Raw genomic sequence first — 18,050 nt, forward strand, 5'->3', positions numbered from 1 at the left:
CAACAGTCAGACTGAATTGTATATACCAACAGTCATAGGCTGAATTGTATACACCAACAGTCTGACTGAATTGTATACACCAGCAGTCTGACTGAATTGTATACACCAGCAGTCTGACTGAATTGTATACACCAGCAGTCAGACTGAATTGTATACACCAACAGTCAGACTGCATTGTATACACCAACAGTCCTAGGCTGAATTGTATACACCAACAGTCAGACTGAATTGTATACGCCAGCAGCCAGGCTGAATTGTATACACCAACAGTCATAGGCTGAATTGTATAAACCGGCAGTCAGACTGAATTGTATACATCAGCAGTCAGACTGAATTGTATACACCAGCAGTCAGACTGAATTGTATACACCAGCAGTCAGACTGAATTGTATATACAAACAGTCCTAGGCTGAATTGTATACACCAGCAGTCAGACTGAATTGTATATACAAACAGTCATAGGCTGAATTGTTTACACCAGCAGTCAGACTGAATTGTATACACCAGCAGTCAGACTGAATTGTATACGCCAGCAGTCAGACTGAATTGTATACACCAGCAGTCAGACTGAATTGTATACGCCAGCAGTCAAACTGAATTGTATACACCAGCAGTCAGACTGAATTGTATACGCCAGCAGTCAGACTGAATTGTATATACAAACAGTCATAGGCTGAATTGTATTCACCAGCAGTCAGGCTGAATTGTATACACCAGCAGTCAGACTGAATTGTATACACCAGCAGTCAGACTGAATTGTATATACAAACAGTCATAGGCTGAATTGTTTACACCAGCAGTCAGACTGAATTGTATACACCAGCAGTCAGACTGAATTGTATACACACCAGCAGTCAGACTGAATTGTATACGCCAGCAGTCAGACTGAATTGTATACACCAACAGTCAGACTGAATTGTATACACCAACAATCCTAGGCTGAATTGTATACACCAACAGTCAGACTGAATTGTATATACCAACAGTCATAGGCTGAATTGTATACACCAACAGTCTGACTGAATTGTATACACCAGCAGTCTGACTGAATTGTATACACCAGCAGTCTGACTGAATTGTATACACCAGCAGTCTGACGGAATTGTATACACCAACAGTCAGACTGAATTGTATACACCAACAGTCCTAGGCTGAATTGTATACACCAACAGTCAGACTGAATTGTATACGCCAGCAGCCAGGCTGAATTGTATACACCAACAGTCATAGGCTGAATTGTAAAAACCGGCAGTCAGACTGAATTGTATACATCAGCAGTCAGACTGAATTGTATACACCAGCAGTCAGACTGAATTGTATACACCAGCAGTCAGACTGAATTGTATATACAAACAGTCCTAGGCTGAATTGTATACACCAGCAGTCAGACTGAATTGTATATACAAACAGTCATAGGCTGAATTGTTTACACCAGCAGTCAGACTGAATTGTATACACCAGCAGTCAGACTGAATTGTATACGCCAGCAGTCAGACTGAATTGTATACACCAGCAGTCAGACTGAATTGTATACGCCAGCAGTCAAACTGAATTGTATACACCAGCAGTCAGACTGAATTGTATACGCCAGCAGTCAGACTGAATTGTATATACAAACAGTCATAGGCTGAATTGTATTCACCAGCAGTCAGGCTGAATTGTATACACCAACAGTCAGACTGAATTGTATACACCAACAGTCAGACTGAATTGTATACACCAGCAGTCAGGCTGAATTGTATACACCAGCAGTCAGACTGAATTGTATACACCAGCAGTCAGACTGAATTGTATACACCAACAGTCAGACTGAATTGTATACACCAACAGTCAGACTGAATTGTATACACCAACAGTCAGACTGAATTGTATACACCAACAGTCAGACTGAATTGTATACACCAGCAGTCAGGCTGAATTGTATACACCAGCAGTCAGACTGAATTGTATACACCAGCAGTCAGGCTGAATTGTATACACCAACAGTCAGACTGAATTGTATACACCAGCAGTCAGACTGAATTGTATACACCAGCAGTCAGACTGAATTGTATACACCAGCAGTCAGACTGAATTGTATACACACCAGCAGTCAGACTGAATTGTATACGCCAGCAGTCAGACTGAATTGTATACACCAACAGTCAGACTGAATTGTATACACCAACAATCCTAGGCTGAATTGTATACACCAACAGTCAGACTGAATTGTATATACCAACAGTCATAGGCTGAATTGTATACACCAACAGTCTGACTGAATTGTATACACCAGCAGTCTGACTGAATTGTATACACCAGCAGTCTGACTGAATTGTATACACCAGCAGTCTGACGGAATTGTATACACCAACAGTCAGACTGAATTGTATACACCAACAGTCCTAGGCTGAATTGTATACACCAACAGTCAGACTAAATTGTATACACCAGCAGTCAGACTGAATTGTATACGCCAGCAGTCAGACTGAATTGTATACACCAGCAGTCAGTCTGAATTGTATACACCAACAGTCAGACTGAATTGTATACACCAGCATTCAGACTGAATTGTATACACCAGCAGTCAGACTGAATTGTATACACCAGCAGTCAGACTGAATTGTATATACAAACAGTCCTAGGCTGAATTGTATACACCAGCAGTCAGACTGAATTGTATATACAAACAGTCATAGGCTGAATTGTTTACACCAGCAGTCAGACTGAATTGTATACACCAGCAGTCAGACTGAATTGTATACGCCAGCAGTCAGACTGAATTGTATACACCAGCAGTCAGACTGAATTGTATACGCCAGCAGTCAAACTGAATTGTATACACCAGCAGTCAGACTGAATTGTATACGCCAGCAGTCAGACTGAATTGTATATACAAACAGTCATAGGCTGAATTGTATTCACCAGCAGTCAGGCTGAATTGTATACACCAACAGTCAGACTGAATTGTATACACCAACAGTCAGACTGAATTGTATACACCAGCAGTCAGGCTGAATTGTATACACCAGCAGTCAGACTGAATTGTATACACCAGCAGTCAGACTGAATTGTATACACCAACAGTCAGACTGAATTGTATACACCAACAGTCAGACTGAATTGTATACACCAACAGTCAGACTGAATTGTATACACCAACAGTCAGACTGAATTGTATACACCAGCAGTCAGGCTGAATTGTATACACCAGCAGTCAGACTGAATTGTATACACCAGCAGTCAGGCTGAATTGTATACACCAACAGTCAGACTGAATTGTATACACCAGCAGTCAGACTGAATTGTATACACCAGCAGTCAGACTGAATTGTATACACCAGCAGTCAGACTGAATTGTATACACCAGCAGTCAGACTGAATTGTATATACAAACAGTCATAGGCTGAATTGTATTCACCAGCAGTCCGGCTGAATTGTATACACCAGCAGTCAGACTGAATTGTATACACCAGCAGTCAGACTGAATTGTATATACAAACAGTCATAGGCTGAATTGTTTACACCAGCAGTCAGACTGAATTGTATACACCAGCAGTCAGACTGAATTGTATACACACCAGCAGTCAGACTGAATTGTATACACCAACAGTCAGACTGAATTGTATACACCAACAATCCTAGGCTGAATTGTATACACCAACAGTCAGACTGAATTGTATATACCAACAGTCATAGGCTGAATTGTATACACCAACAGTCTGACTGAATTGTATACACCAGCAGTCTGACTGAATTGTATACACCAGCAGTCTGACTGAATTGTATACACCAGCAGTCAGACTGAATTGTATACACCAACAGTCAGACTGCATTGTATACACCAACAGTCCTAGGCTGAATTGTATACACCAACAGTCAGACTGAATTGTATACGCCAGCAGCCAGGCTGAATTGTATACACCAACAGTCATAGGCTGAATTGTATAAACCGGCAGTCAGACTGAATTGTATACATCAGCAGTCAGACTGAATTGTATACACCAGCAGTCAGACTGAATTGTATACACCAGCAGTCAGACTGAATTGTATATACAAACAGTCCTAGGCTGAATTGTATACACCAGCAGTCAGACTGAATTGTATATACAAACAGTCATAGGCTGAATTGTTTACACCAGCAGTCAGACTGAATTGTATACACCAGCAGTCAGACTGAATTGTATACGCCAGCAGTCAGACTGAATTGTATACACCAGCAGTCAGACTGAATTGTATACGCCAGCAGTCAAACTGAATTGTATACACCAGCAGTCAGACTGAATTGTATACGCCAGCAGTCAGACTGAATTGTATATACAAACAGTCATAGGCTGAATTGTATTCACCAGCAGTCAGACTGAATTGTATACACCAGCAGTCAGACTGAATTGTATACACCAGCAGTCAGACTGAATTGTATACACCAGCAGTCAGACTGAATTGTATATACAAACAGTCATAGGCTGAATTGTATTCACCAGCAGTCAGGCTGAATTGTATACACCAGCAGTCAGACTGAATTGTATACACCAGCAGTCAGGCTGAATTGTATATACAAGCAGTCATAGGCTGAATTGTTTACACCAGCAGTCAGACTGAATTGTATACACCAGCAGTCAGACTGAATTGTATACACACCAGCAGTCAGACTGAATTGTATACGCCAGCAGTCAGACTGAATTGTATACACCAACAGTCAGACTGAATTGTATACACCAACAATCCTAGGCTGAATTGTATACACCAACAGTCAGACTGAATTGTATATACCAACAGTCATAGGCTGAATTGTATACACCAACAGTCTGACTGAATTGTATACACCAGCAGTCTGACTGAATTGTATACACCAGCAGTCTGACTGAATTGTATACACCAGCAGTCTGACGAAATTGTATACACCAACAGTCAGACTGAATTGTATACACCAACAGTCCTAGGCTGAATTGTATACACCAACAGTCAGACTGAATTGTATACGCCAGCAGCCAGGCTGAATTGTATACACCAACAGTCATAGGCTGAATTGTAAAAACCGGCAGTCAGACTGAATTGTATACATCAGCAGTCAGACTGAATTGTATACACCAGCAGTCAGACTGAATTGTATACACCAGCAGTCAGACTGAATTGTATATACAAACAGTCCTAGGCTGAATTGTATACACCAGCAGTCAGACTGAATTGTATATACAAACAGTCATAGGCTGAATTGTTTACACCAGCAGTCAGACTGAATTGTATACACCAGCAGTCAGACTGAATTGTATACGCCAGCAGTCAGACTGAATTGTATACACCAGCAGTCAGACTGAATTGTATACGCCAGCAGTCAAACTGAATTGTATACACCAGCAGTCAGACTGAATTGTATACGCCAGCAGTCAGACTGAATTGTATATACAAACAGTCATAGGCTGAATTGTATTCACCAGCAGTCAGGCTGAATTGTATACACCAACAGTCAGACTGAATTGTATACACCAACAGTCAGACTGAATTGTATACACCAGCAGTCAGGCTGAATTGTATACACCAGCAGTCAGGCTGAATTGTATACACCAGCAGTCAGACTGAATTGTATACACCAACAGTCAGACTGAATTGTATACACCAACAGTCAGACTGAATTGTATACACCAACAGTCAGACTGAATTGTATACACCAACAGTCAGACTGAATTGTATACACCAGCAGTCAGGCTGAATTGTATACACCAGCAGTCAGACTGAATTGTATACACCAGCAGTCAGGCTGAATTGTATACACCAACAGTCAGACTGAATTGTATACACCAGCAGTCAGACTGAATTGTATACACCAGCAGTCAGACTGAATTGTATACACCAGCAGTCAGACTGAATTGTATACACCAGCAGTCAGACTGACTTGTATACACCAGCAGTCAGACTGAATTGTATATACAAACAGTCATAGGCTGAATTGTATTCACCAGCAGTCAGGCTGAATTGTATACACCAGCAGTCAGACTGAATTGTATACACCAGCAGTCAGACTGAATTGTATATACAAACAGTCATAGGCTGAATTGTTTACACCAGCAGTCAGACTGAATTGTATACACCAGCAGTCAGACTGAATTGTATACACACCAGCAGTCAGACTGAATTGTATACGCCAGCAGTCAGACTGAATTGTATACACCAACAGTCAGACTGAATTGTATACACCAACAATCCTAGGCTGAATTGTATACACCAACAGTCAGACTGAATTGTATATACCAACAGTCATAGGCTGAATTGTATACACCAACAGTCTGACTGAATTGTATACACCAGCAGTCTGACTGAATTGTATACACCAGCAGTCTGACTGAATTGTATACACCAACAGTCCTAGGCTGAATTGTATACACCAACAGTCAGACTGAATTGTATACGCCAGCAGCCAGGCTGAATTGTATACACCAACAGTCATAGGCTGAATTGTATAAACCGGCAGTCAGACTGAATTGTATACATCAGCAGTCAGACTTAATTGTATACGCCAGCAGTCATACTGAATTGTATACGCCAGCAGTCAGGCTGAATTGTATACACCAACAGTCATAGGCTGAATTGGATACACCAACAGTCATAGGCTATATTGTATACACCAACAGTCCTAGGCTGAATTGTATACACCAGCAGTCAGACTGAATTGTATATACAAACAGTCCTAGGCTGAATTCTATACACTAACAGTCAGCCTGAATTGTATACACCAGCAGTCAGACTGAATTGTATATACAAACAGTCATAGGCTGAATTGTATATACAAACAGTCATAGGCTGAATTGTATACACCAACAGTCAGACTGAATTGTATACACCAGCAGTCAGGCTGAATTGTATACGCCAGCAGTCAGACTGAATTGTATACACCAGCAGTCTGACTGAATTGTATACACCAGCAGTCAGACTGAATTGTATACACCAGCAGTCAGGCTGAATTGTATACACCAACAGTCAGACTGAATTGTATACACCAGCAGTCAGACTGAATTGTATATACAAACAGTCATAGGCTGAATTGTATATACAAACAGTCATAGGCTGAATTGTATACACCAGCAGTCAGACTGAATTGTATACACCAACAGTCAGACTGAATTGTATACGCCAGCAGTCAGACTGAATTGTATACACCAGCAGTCTGACTGAATTGTATACACCAGCAGTCTGACTGAATTGTATACACCAGCAGTCTGACGGAATTGTATACACCAACAGTCAGACTGAATTGTATACACCAGCAGTCAGGCTGAATTGTATACACCAACAGTCAGACTGAATTGTATACACCAGCAGTCAGACTGAATTGTATACACCAACAGTCCTAGGCTGAATTTTATACACCAACAGTCAGACTGAATTGTATACACCAACAGTCAGACTGAATTGTATACACCAGAAGTCAGACTGAATTGTATATACAAACAGTCATAGGCTGAATTGTATATACAAACAGTCATAGGCTGAATTGTATACACCAACAGTCAGACTGAATTGTATACACCAGCAGTCAGGCTGAATTGTATACACCAGCAGTCAGACTGAATTGTATACACCAACAGTCAGACTGAATTGTATACACCAACAGTCAGACTGAATTGTATATACCAACAGTCAGACTGAATTGTATACACCAACAGTCAGACTGAATTGTATACACCAGCAGTCAGGCTGAATTGTATACACCAGCAGTCAGGCTGAATTGTATACACCAGCAGTCAGACTGAATTGTATACACCAGCAGTCAGGCTGAATTGTATACACCAACAGTCAGACTGAATTGTATACACCAGCAGTCAGACTGAATTGTATACACCAGCAGTCAGACTGAATTGTATACACCAGCAGTCAGACTGAATTGTATACACCAGCAGTCAGACTGAATTGTATACACCAGCAGTCAGACTGAATTGTATATACAAACAGTCATAGGCTGAATTGTATTCACCAGCAGTCAGGCTGAATTGTATACACCAGCAGTCAGACTGAATTGTATACGCCAGCAGTCAGACTGAATTGTATACACCAGCAGTCAGACTGAATTGTATACACACCAGCAGTCAGACTGAATTGTATACGCCAGCAGTCAGACTGAATTGTATACACCAACAGTCAGACTGAATTGTATACACCAACAATCCTAGGCTGAATTGTATACACCAACAGTCAGACTGAATTGTATATACCAACAGTCATAGGCTGAATTGTATACACCAACAGTCTGACTGAATTGTATACACCAGCAGTCTGACTGAATTGTATACACCAGCAGTCTGACTGAATTGTATACACCAGCAGTCTGACGGAATTGTATACACCAACAGTCAGACTGAATTGTATACACCAACAGTCAGACTGAATTGTATACACCAACAGTCCTAGGCTGAATTGTATACACCAACAGTCAGACTTAATTGTATACGCCAGCAGTCAGGCTGAATTGTATACACCAACAGTCATAGGCTGAATTGTATAAACCGGCAGTCAGACTGAATTGTATACACCAGCAGTCAGGCTGAATTGTATACACCAACAGTCATAGGCTGAATTGGATACACCAAGATTCATAGGCTATATTGTATACACCAACAGTCCTAGGCTGAATTGTATACACCAGCAGTCAGACTGAATTGTATATACAAACAGTCCTAGGCTGAATTCTATACACTAACAGTCAGCCTGAATTGTATACACCAGCAGTCAGACTGAATTGTGTATATACAAACAGTCATAGGCTGAATTGTATACACCAGCAGTCAGACTGAATTGTATACACCAGCAGTCAGGCTGAATTGTATACACCAGCAGTCAGACTGAATTGTATACACCAGCAGTCAGGCTGAATTGTATACACCAACAGTCAGACTGAATTGTATACACCAGCAGTCAGACTGAATTGTATACACCAACAGTCCTAGGCTGAATTTTATACACCAACAGTCAGACTGAATTGTATACACCAACAGTCAGACTGAATTGTATACACCAGAAGTCAGACTGAATTGTATATACAAACAGTCATAGGCTGAATTGTATATACAAACAGTCATAGGCTGAATTGTATACACCAACAGTCAGACTGAATTGTATACACCAGCAGTCAGACTGAATTGTATACACCAGCAGTCAGACTGAATTGTATACGCCAGCAGTCAGACTGAATTGTATACGCCAGCAGTCAGACTGAATTGTATACACCAGCAGTCGGACGGAATTGTATACACCAACAGTCAGACTGAATTGTATACACCAGCAGTCATAGGCTGAATTGTATAAACCAGCAGTCAGACTGAATTGTATACACCAACAGTCAGACTGAATTGTATACACCAACAGTCATAGGCTCAATTGGATACACCAACAGTCATAGGCTCAATTGGATACACCAACAGTCATAGGCTGAATTGGATACACCAACAGTCATAGGCTGAATTGGATACACCAACAGTCATAGGCTGAATTTTATACACCAACAGTCATAGGCTGAATTGTATACACCAATGTCAATTGACCTTGTATAGTCTACCGATTTTAACATTGATCTTGTTCTCACCCCTCCCCCTTCCCTTCCAGGCTACCTGCTGTCCAAGCAGGAGGGCCAGCCCGGCTCCCCAGAGAAGCCCCTGTCAGACCTGGGTCGTCTGTCATACATGGCCTACTGGCGCAGCGTGGTGCTGGAGTGTCTCCATGAGGTCCGCGACCGCCAGCTCACCATCCGACGCCTCAGCAAGATCACTGGCATCTGCCCCCAGGATATCACTGCCACGCTGCACCACCTCAACATGCTGGAGCAGAGAGGGGAGCGGTGAGAAACTCTCACACACACACTCAGAGGCATAATCATGATGACACAAATTTAACGATGCAGAAATTAGCAACAACCTGCTAAACTACAAGCCCATTGAAAGCTGGCGTGACGATTCTACAGCATAGAACGCGTCTGTTTGGCAGCCGTCATTTGTTCAGAGTAGTTCTTCCCTCCCTGTAGAGTTAACCAAACTGTCTCTGTCCCCCTGTAGGCTAGTCCTGGTGCGTAAGGAGAAGCTGGTGTCCAGCCACATGGCTTGTCTCACCGCCAGGCCCCGGCTGCTAGAGGTGGATCCGGACTGTCTCCGCTGGACCCCCGTCATCGTCACCAACACTGTGGTTTCAGAGGGCGAGGAGGAGGAGGAGGAGGAGGAAGGAGAGGATACCTGCAAGGAGGTGCATAAAATAATGCTTCAGTATATTTTTTTATTTCAGATGAATGACATTACAACAATGACTTGAATGGATTAGAGGTAAATTTAGTTAATATTTTACAGATCAAGCCTAGCCACAAAGTGTCTCCACTCCCCTGGCTGGTCCGAGGAGAAGAGGAAGAGGAGGAGATGATAAAGTGCTTCCCGGGGTTCCCCACCAGCCAAAGCTCTCCGGCCTCCTCCCCAGTCCGCTGTCCCCCGCCCGTCCCCGACCACCGGTCCCCTCCCCCCGCCAACGGAGAGCGCAGGGGCAGGGGCCGCCCACCCAAGAACTGGCCTTGGGGCAAGGTGAAGGACGGGCCACGGACTGAGAGGAGGCCGGGACCGGGACGACCTCCAAAGATACGGTTGGAGGTGCAGGATTTCGATGAGGAGGAGGACAGGGCTGAGGGCACTAAAATCAGCTCCACCTCTGGCAGCAGCCCACCCTCCCTGTTCTCTTTAGACAGACATCTGGCTGATTCTACAGGTACCTTCAGGCCCCTAGAGATGCTTGGCAGGCACCCTGCTGTCCCTCCCCCACGCAGCAGAGGGCGCCCTCCCAGGAAGAAGAAGGGCCCCAAGCGCAGGCTGAGTGAGGGTCCCGGAGAAACCTTGCCCCAGCTGCCCCTGGCGCCCAGGCTCAGCGACCCGCCTCCAGTCAGACGGAGCTGCTTCAGTGAAAGCAGCGAGGAAGAGGAGGAGGAGGAGGATGAAGATGATGATGACGAGGAGAGGGGGACTCACTCCCCACCCATCCTCACAAAGCCCACCCTGGGGCTCAAGTGCAAGGTGAATGGAAAGAATAAAGTTCTTCTTGATACAGGTCACTTGAAATGATGAGATAGTAGGAACCTCTAAAGAAACATTTGCAAGATTATTTGTTACTACTTACTGCTTGTTTGCCAAAAAATGTCTGTATTATATTTCAATAGCTGTTCCCATGTCTCCACAGAAGCCGTTGAGGAAGAGGCGCATGCGTCAGCGCAGCCACAGCCACGCCCACAGCAGCGTGGTGACAGAGACCATCTCTGAAACCACCGAGGTGCTGGACGAGCCCTTCGTAGACTCTGACTCTGAGAGGCCCATGCCCCGGCTGGAGGAGGAGAGTCCCCTGGGACACCCCCTGAGGTGTTACCCCCCGGCCCGCTCCGCCCTACGACACACAGAGACACCGCCCAAGAGAGCCCAACGAGCCAACCTCACAGAGTCAGAGGAGGATGGTGAGGCCATAGGAGTCCTTAGGGCTAACAGAGCGGTTATTTATATACCAAGGTGTTGGTGTATAGTACATGTTGGAGCAGAGCTGTATGTTAGCTAGGCATTGATATACAGTACTTGCTTGAGTAGATATGCATGTGTAACAATGGATTTCTCTCCCATTCTCTGTTCTTGTACAGAACCCACTCCTGTTCTGAAGCCAGCGTCCTTCCTACGGAACCCAGAGCCCACGGTCTCAGCAGAGACCCCGGTGGCCAACCCAGAGACCCCCGTCAAGAAGAAGAAAGGCTGGCCCAAGGGCAAGCCCCGTAAGCCCCTGCACTGTACGAAACAGCCGGGCATTCCCCCTGGCAGCGGGGCAAAGCCGAATGCAGGGGACACTAGCCTGACCAACTCAGGGGACCCTCCACCCCCCAAGATCAAGATGAAGCCGGGCCGCAAGCCCCAGAGCTGGTACCTACAGCGGGCCCAGGAGGAGGCCGAGAGGCAGGAGGCAGAGAGACAGAGGCTGGGTCTGGGAGGGGTGCAGCAGCTAGACAAGCCCCTCCAGCAGCTAGAGGACCGAGCATGCAAGAGGGCCTCCAGAGCCACAGCTACCGACAACGACAAACACAAAGACTCTGATGAAGAGGATGACTACCTCCCCAAGCCCGTGGAGCAGAGAATCCCCAAGAGGCGGGGGAGACCGCCCAAAAACCCAGCCCTGCGACAACAACCAGTCCCAAAGCAGCCCACTGTCTCAGAGCCAGAAGAGGAGGAGGAGACAGCGAGGGGCTGGGTAGAGGACAAGCTCAGCCATCCACCGTCCCGTTCCCTGCTCTCTCCGTCCTCTACCGGAGGCCCCAGGGCTCCCCAGCCCAGTAGACCAGACACGGACAGAGTCATGGCCGACAGGGATGAGGAAGACGAGGAGAGGGAGGATGAAGAGTGTGCCACCCTGGGCACCAGCAGCAGAAGGACTGCGGCCACGCCGGGCTCAGGCAGCAGACGCAGCGATGACCACGATGCAGACGATGAAGGAGACGGACACCTGGAGGACAAGAGCAACAACAAAAAGCGGAAGAGCCAGGACTCTGAGGAAGAGGATGAAGACGACGAGGAAGAAACTACCTCCCCCGCCTGCTCTCCTCCCGTCAAAGAAGAACCCCAGGGCGGGGAAGGTTTTTTAGACATGCAGGGCAGTGTGCAGGCCAGAGACTCCTACGTCAGCAAGCAGGAGGAGGACGAAGAGGAGGACGAAGAGGCGGACGAGCTGCAGGAGGTGAAATGCCGGCCTCTGGACGCGGCACAGGACGAGAGAAGGCGGCGGGAGGCAGAGGAGTCAGCAGCAGCGGCCGCGGCGGTGGAAACGGTGACGGCCATCTCAGTCCCCTCTGAGCCCCTGGAGCTGCAGCTTCTGCACCCTGAGGACAAGACTGTCACGCTGCTGATGGAGCCCCAGCACCCTCACCAGCACCCCGACTCCTTCAAGGAGGAGCTGAGCCACCACCACGGGTCCCACCATGGTCAGCACCACCACAGCAACGAGCTGGACTTGGAGACGGTGCAGGCTGTCCAGTCTCTGACCCAGGGAGAGGCCCAGGACGAGGAGCCAGAGAGCCACGGGGTCTCCCACGGAGCCTACCAGGACTGTGAAGAGACGCTGGCCGCCTGCCGCACCCTACAGAGCTACAGCCATGCCGGGGAGGCCGAGGAGGAGACTACCCACCTTGCCCTGGTGGAGGAGTGTGGAACCTCCCAGCACAGCAGCCCCCTGCCCCACACTAACCCCCCCATGCCCCCCTTACCCAGCCAGTCAGTCCGCTCCATCAACAGCCCAGCAGGCATGATGGAATCTGGGCTGGGGCAGCAAAGAGGGGGCACACCAGGCCCTACTGGGGGAACAGGGGCAACGGGAGGAGGGTACACCCAGATCACTCCTGAACACCCCAGTTCCTTGTCGGCCCCATCCCAGCAGAACATGGAGACCAGTCCCATGATGGACGTTCCGTCGGTGTCTGACCACTCCCAGCAGGTGGTGGACAGTGGCTTCAGTGACCTGGGCAGCATCGAGAGCACCACAGAGAACTACGACAATCCCAGCAGCTACGACTCCACCATGGGCGGCGGGGGCAATGGGGGAGGGAACAACGGCAGTAACCATGCGGCGGTGGCTGTGGCTGCCTCTTCCTCGTCATCGACGGGCTCCTCTTCCTCCAGCTCGGTCACACCCTCCTCACAGGGCAGCAGCTGCTCCTTTGTCCCGGCGCCCTGTCTCACGTCTTCCAGCGGCGCAGTGACATCACAGCTCGCCATGGGCAGCTGCAGTCTCATCCAACAAACTGGACCAGGGCTCAATAACGGGCCGGGAGGCAACAATGGTGGCAACAACAGCGTGCCCCCACCGCCACCCCGTCCCCCATCTGCCAACACCCACCAAGGCATCAAGTCCCCTCAGAGCTGTGTGATCGAGAGGCTGCCCAGCGCCAGCCAGCAGTCCCAGAAAAAGGTGCAGCATCAGCCCCCTCAGCAGCAGCAGCAGCAGCAGGCTCCCCACCCCCCGCCCTCGGCCCCTCCAACCCCCCACCCGCCCCAGCAGCAGCAACCTCTGTCCCAGTGCAGTATGGGGAACGGCTTTGGCTCCACGCCTATGATCATGGAGATCCCAGAGAGTGCCTCCCAGGGAGGGGGCCGCAGCCTGTATGAGAGGATGGGCCAGGACTTTGGTGCAGGGGGTTACCCCCAGCCCTCGGCCACGTTCAGCCTGGCTAAGCTGCAGCAGCTCACCAACACCATCATGGACCCCCACGCCATGCCCTACTCTCACTCGGCCTCTGTCACATCTTACGCCACCAGTGTTTCTCTGTCTAACCCCGGGCTGGCCCAGCTCTCCCCCTCCCCACTCCCTCCCTTAGCCCAGGGCCAGGCCACCATGACCCCCCCTCCCCAACTGAGCTCTGGCTCCATGAACCTGGGCTCCCTGCAGCTGCAGTGCAACATGCCCTCCAGCAACATCGGCCTGCCTCCTCCGCCCCACACCCAGCGGCTGCAGGGCCAAATGGCCACGGTGAAGGGCCACATCTCCATCCGCTCCAAGGCCCAGCTGGCCCCCGCTCCCTCCCCGCACCAGCAGCAACTGTACGGACGCAGCTCTGGGGCCGTGGCCATGCAGGGCTCGCCCCGCACCCTGGCTGTGCAGCGTGGCATGATGCCCAACCTCATGCCCACGCCGGCCGGCTACAACACCATGAACATGAACCAGCTGAACGCCATGTCGGCAGGCTACCGCATGCCACAGCCCATGATGAACAGTGGTTACCATGGGAACCCCCCTTACATGAACCAGCCCACCCAGTACCCCATGCAGATGCAGATGGGCATGATGGGGGGACAGGGGTACCCACAGCAGCCTATGCAGCCCAATCACCACGGCAACATGATGTACACGGGCCCCACCCACCACAGCTACGCCGGCGTCCCCAAACAGTCGCCTTACATGAGCAGATGAGCAGAGCACCGAAGAACAACACCGCAGCTCTAGAGACGGAGATGGGAGGAACACTCTCCAACCTGACCTGACACTCGCTGATGGAGGGAGGGACTCTGCCTCTCTTTACTGAATGACTTACTGTTGTATCCACCCTCTCCAAAGCCCGAGCGAGCACAAAGAGAGGGAGGACTATGTTTTTCTGTTTTGTATGTTGTCATTTTGTTCCATTCAGTTGGACACATTTCCCCCCCAAGCTGGCTGTGTAGGGAGTGAGCTGGCAGAGCTGGGGCAATACATCACGGCTAAATGGTCCCCTGGTACTGTATGGCAGACTGCTCTAGTCTAGTCAGACCTAAACGACATGCTCCTCTGGCACAGTTTCTACGCTAACGGAAGAGCTCCTCTCCACTGTTTACCTGGCAGAGAGTGGAGGAGGTGGAAGAGGAAGATGGACTTTGGAGGACCTTACATTGTCAAAACTGAGAAAGGAAAAAAAAGTGGTTAACTAAATATATGAAACCATGCACACAATCTTTTAATTGAAATAGGAAGCCTTACCTTTAAAAAAGAGACTATGATTATAATTGTAGATGGACTTGTTTTTTTAATTGTATTATTATTTTGAATACTTTTGTTTTTATTTTGACAGCTGTTGAAAAGAACTTGTGTGCAGTCCAACCTGTCTATGCTTTGATCGTGGCATACTGGAATGGTGGTTCACCCTCTAGCTCCGACACGTTCTCACACACACGGTGAGCCGTGGCATTTGTCTCAGATATGAGTAGAAGTGGGGCCTCATTGGAGAACAACAGAGTAACAAGTGTGGAGGGTCTTCCAGGTGAGACGGTGTGTATCAGGGCAGAACAGAGGAATACATTGATGGAGCAGAGACGAGGGGTCCATTAGTCTGTCCATAAATAAATAAACCAGTAGTAATCTCAGCATCACCCACAGGATGCTGTAGCTGTTTGTTCTGAAATGATTAGGTGTAAATGTTCTGGTACTTCCTGTTGATTCACATCACAGTCCACCAGTCTCCCATTGCAGCATTCACACGTTTTTCATCACACTCCATAAAAGGCTATTAGGCCTTTTTACTCCATTGATGGTGTACATCTGTCAGCCCCATGCAGTTTACCTTCCATGGAATAAACAAATACACAGAGATTTGAGGTCAAACTCACTGCTTTAAGGAACATCCGCTGTTGGAAATCAGCTGAGCTGCTTCGTTAAGTGTTAGTGACAGGCATCCTCTCTGAAGGGTGTTTTCTGTTAACCAGTTAATCTGTGCAAGTCTAACGTGCACAACCCATTGACTAGTAGAGATGTCTGAGCTCTATGGACCATCAGCATCTAGAGAGGTGGCCAATGCCAAATACTGTGCATTGTGTACGCCCACCACACACGCAAACATCTGGATGGTTACCGTGTTAGGATGGGGAGGGTGGGTTAAGAATTTACCCAGTTGTCTCAGTGTTCCAGTATTCTAAGTCAAAATGAGGATACTTTTCTTACAGACCTGACGTTTCATATATTATTTGTGTGTATTGTTTTTCGTTTGTTTGTTTTATTTTCTCTGAATTTTATCAGACTGGGCAGCTTTCTTTTATGACACAAGCTGACTCTTTTTGACTTTAGAACCTATTGTAGAGAATGTTTTTTCTATAATATAAAGAAATTCTGACGTTGATATTGGTACTGTCATTTTTTTCACTTCTGTTTCAGGAACAAAAACAATACATATTTTTTAGCTTGACTCTTGAGGTAATATTATAAAGAAATTCAAAAAAAAAAAAAAAAAATACCACTCACTTTTAGTGAATTTAAGATGCCTTTAACCTCTCCATTCCACTCATCTCTAGAGTTTTCTATCTTTGTGTAGTATATTAATGCTATTTTAAAACAAAAGGAAAAAACAAATATCTAAAGGTCACTTAGCTGTTATTTTGTTTGGATTATTTGTGTGTGAATAGGACGACTTCTTTACATTTAAGAGGCATGTAAAAATGAGCTCAGTATATTTGTCTGTTTATATCGCTTCCCTTTTTGTATCCTTTGTAATTGTACATGGTGCGTTGTAAGCTAAGAGAGAGCGCAAGATATAGAGAGGAATGGGGCTGGCTGGGTGCCTTGTGAAGGTTGATAGCGCCCGGCTGCCTCGATCTCTCTACTTAGTCCCTGTATGTATTTCCATTTATTAGTTTTTTCTTTCTTAGCAAGTACTTTCAAAGAACTCTGTACATTTTAACATAAAACAAAAATAAATTATGTTGAGCCATTTATGTTGTCATGGTATTTCTTGGCTCTATTGTTCTGACTCCTACCAATTCTAATAATTGCTCCTTGGCAATGATAATAGTTTATTTATTTAGAAACTAATGTTGCTTGCTTACATTATTTGTGCTTCTTTGCAGATAAAACGCCTGTAAATATTGCTATGCGAAGCGGGCTCATATAAGATCCAGTGCACAGAAGAGTGGATCAAAGGCTCGTCGGTGACTGCAAAAAGTCAGACATTCCATTCAAAGGAACCCTATGAAGAAAATGTACCATCATCCCCATCAACAGCTTTCTACTTGTCAAGACACCTGCCACATCTTCAATACCTGCTACATCTTCAATATAAGCCAGAGTGAGCGATTCTATTATCCTATTTATCATTTACAGAATCACATAGGGAACTGTCAAAGGGTCAGATGATATACTGATTTAACAGTTGGCCTATTATCTCTATTGCACATATGTATCACATTAGTGGCCTATTATGTGTAACATATTCAAGTAGCCTTCGCTATTTTAAAATGCAAAAATATAATACTATCCTGGCGTCGCAAACACCATGCTCTACCAACTGAGCTACAGAGGACCATTTAAAAATGCATTTCTCATGAATAGAATGTGTCCACAAAATGTATCCACAATATTAAATCTGATACGATCCGTGGACGATGTCTTGACACAAAATGTCAGACACAACCGTTTTGGTGAGCCAATCAAGGTGCATGTTCATCTGGCGTTTAATAGGCGCTGTCCAATTACAATCGAATTCCGAGTCTGATGTTAAAGAAGCTTCCGCACTTTGGACCAATCACTATTTGGGAAAGGCGGGCGATTCTTGCTGTTTCTCGTCTCCGATTGGT

The 18,050-nt window shown here is 46.6% G+C and overlaps 1 protein-coding gene across 3 annotated transcripts in view; it reads left to right on the forward strand.

Moving 5' to 3' along the window:
- LOC139389293 (K(lysine) acetyltransferase 6A) overlaps positions 1-17,175 on the forward strand; it is a 51,462-nt gene extending 34,287 nt beyond the window's left edge. For all 3 annotated transcript variants that reach the window (XM_071135892.1, XM_071135890.1, XM_071135893.1), the window contains exons 13-17: positions 9,574-9,805; positions 10,020-10,203; positions 10,305-11,012; positions 11,176-11,443; positions 11,621-17,175. In XM_071135892.1, coding sequence (XP_070991993.1) covers positions 9,574-9,805; positions 10,020-10,203; positions 10,305-11,012; positions 11,176-11,443; positions 11,621-14,928 — 4,700 coding nt within the window. In that variant the 3' untranslated portion in view covers positions 14,929-17,175. The remainder of the gene's footprint in view (positions 1-9,573; positions 9,806-10,019; positions 10,204-10,304; positions 11,013-11,175; positions 11,444-11,620) is intronic.
- The last annotated feature ends 875 nt before the right edge of the window (positions 17,176-18,050 follow it).

This window comes from Oncorhynchus clarkii, chromosome 30 (assembly GCF_045791955.1).
Source record: "Oncorhynchus clarkii lewisi isolate Uvic-CL-2024 chromosome 30, UVic_Ocla_1.0, whole genome shotgun sequence".
NCBI lineage: Eukaryota > Metazoa > Chordata > Actinopteri > Salmoniformes > Salmonidae > Oncorhynchus > Oncorhynchus clarkii.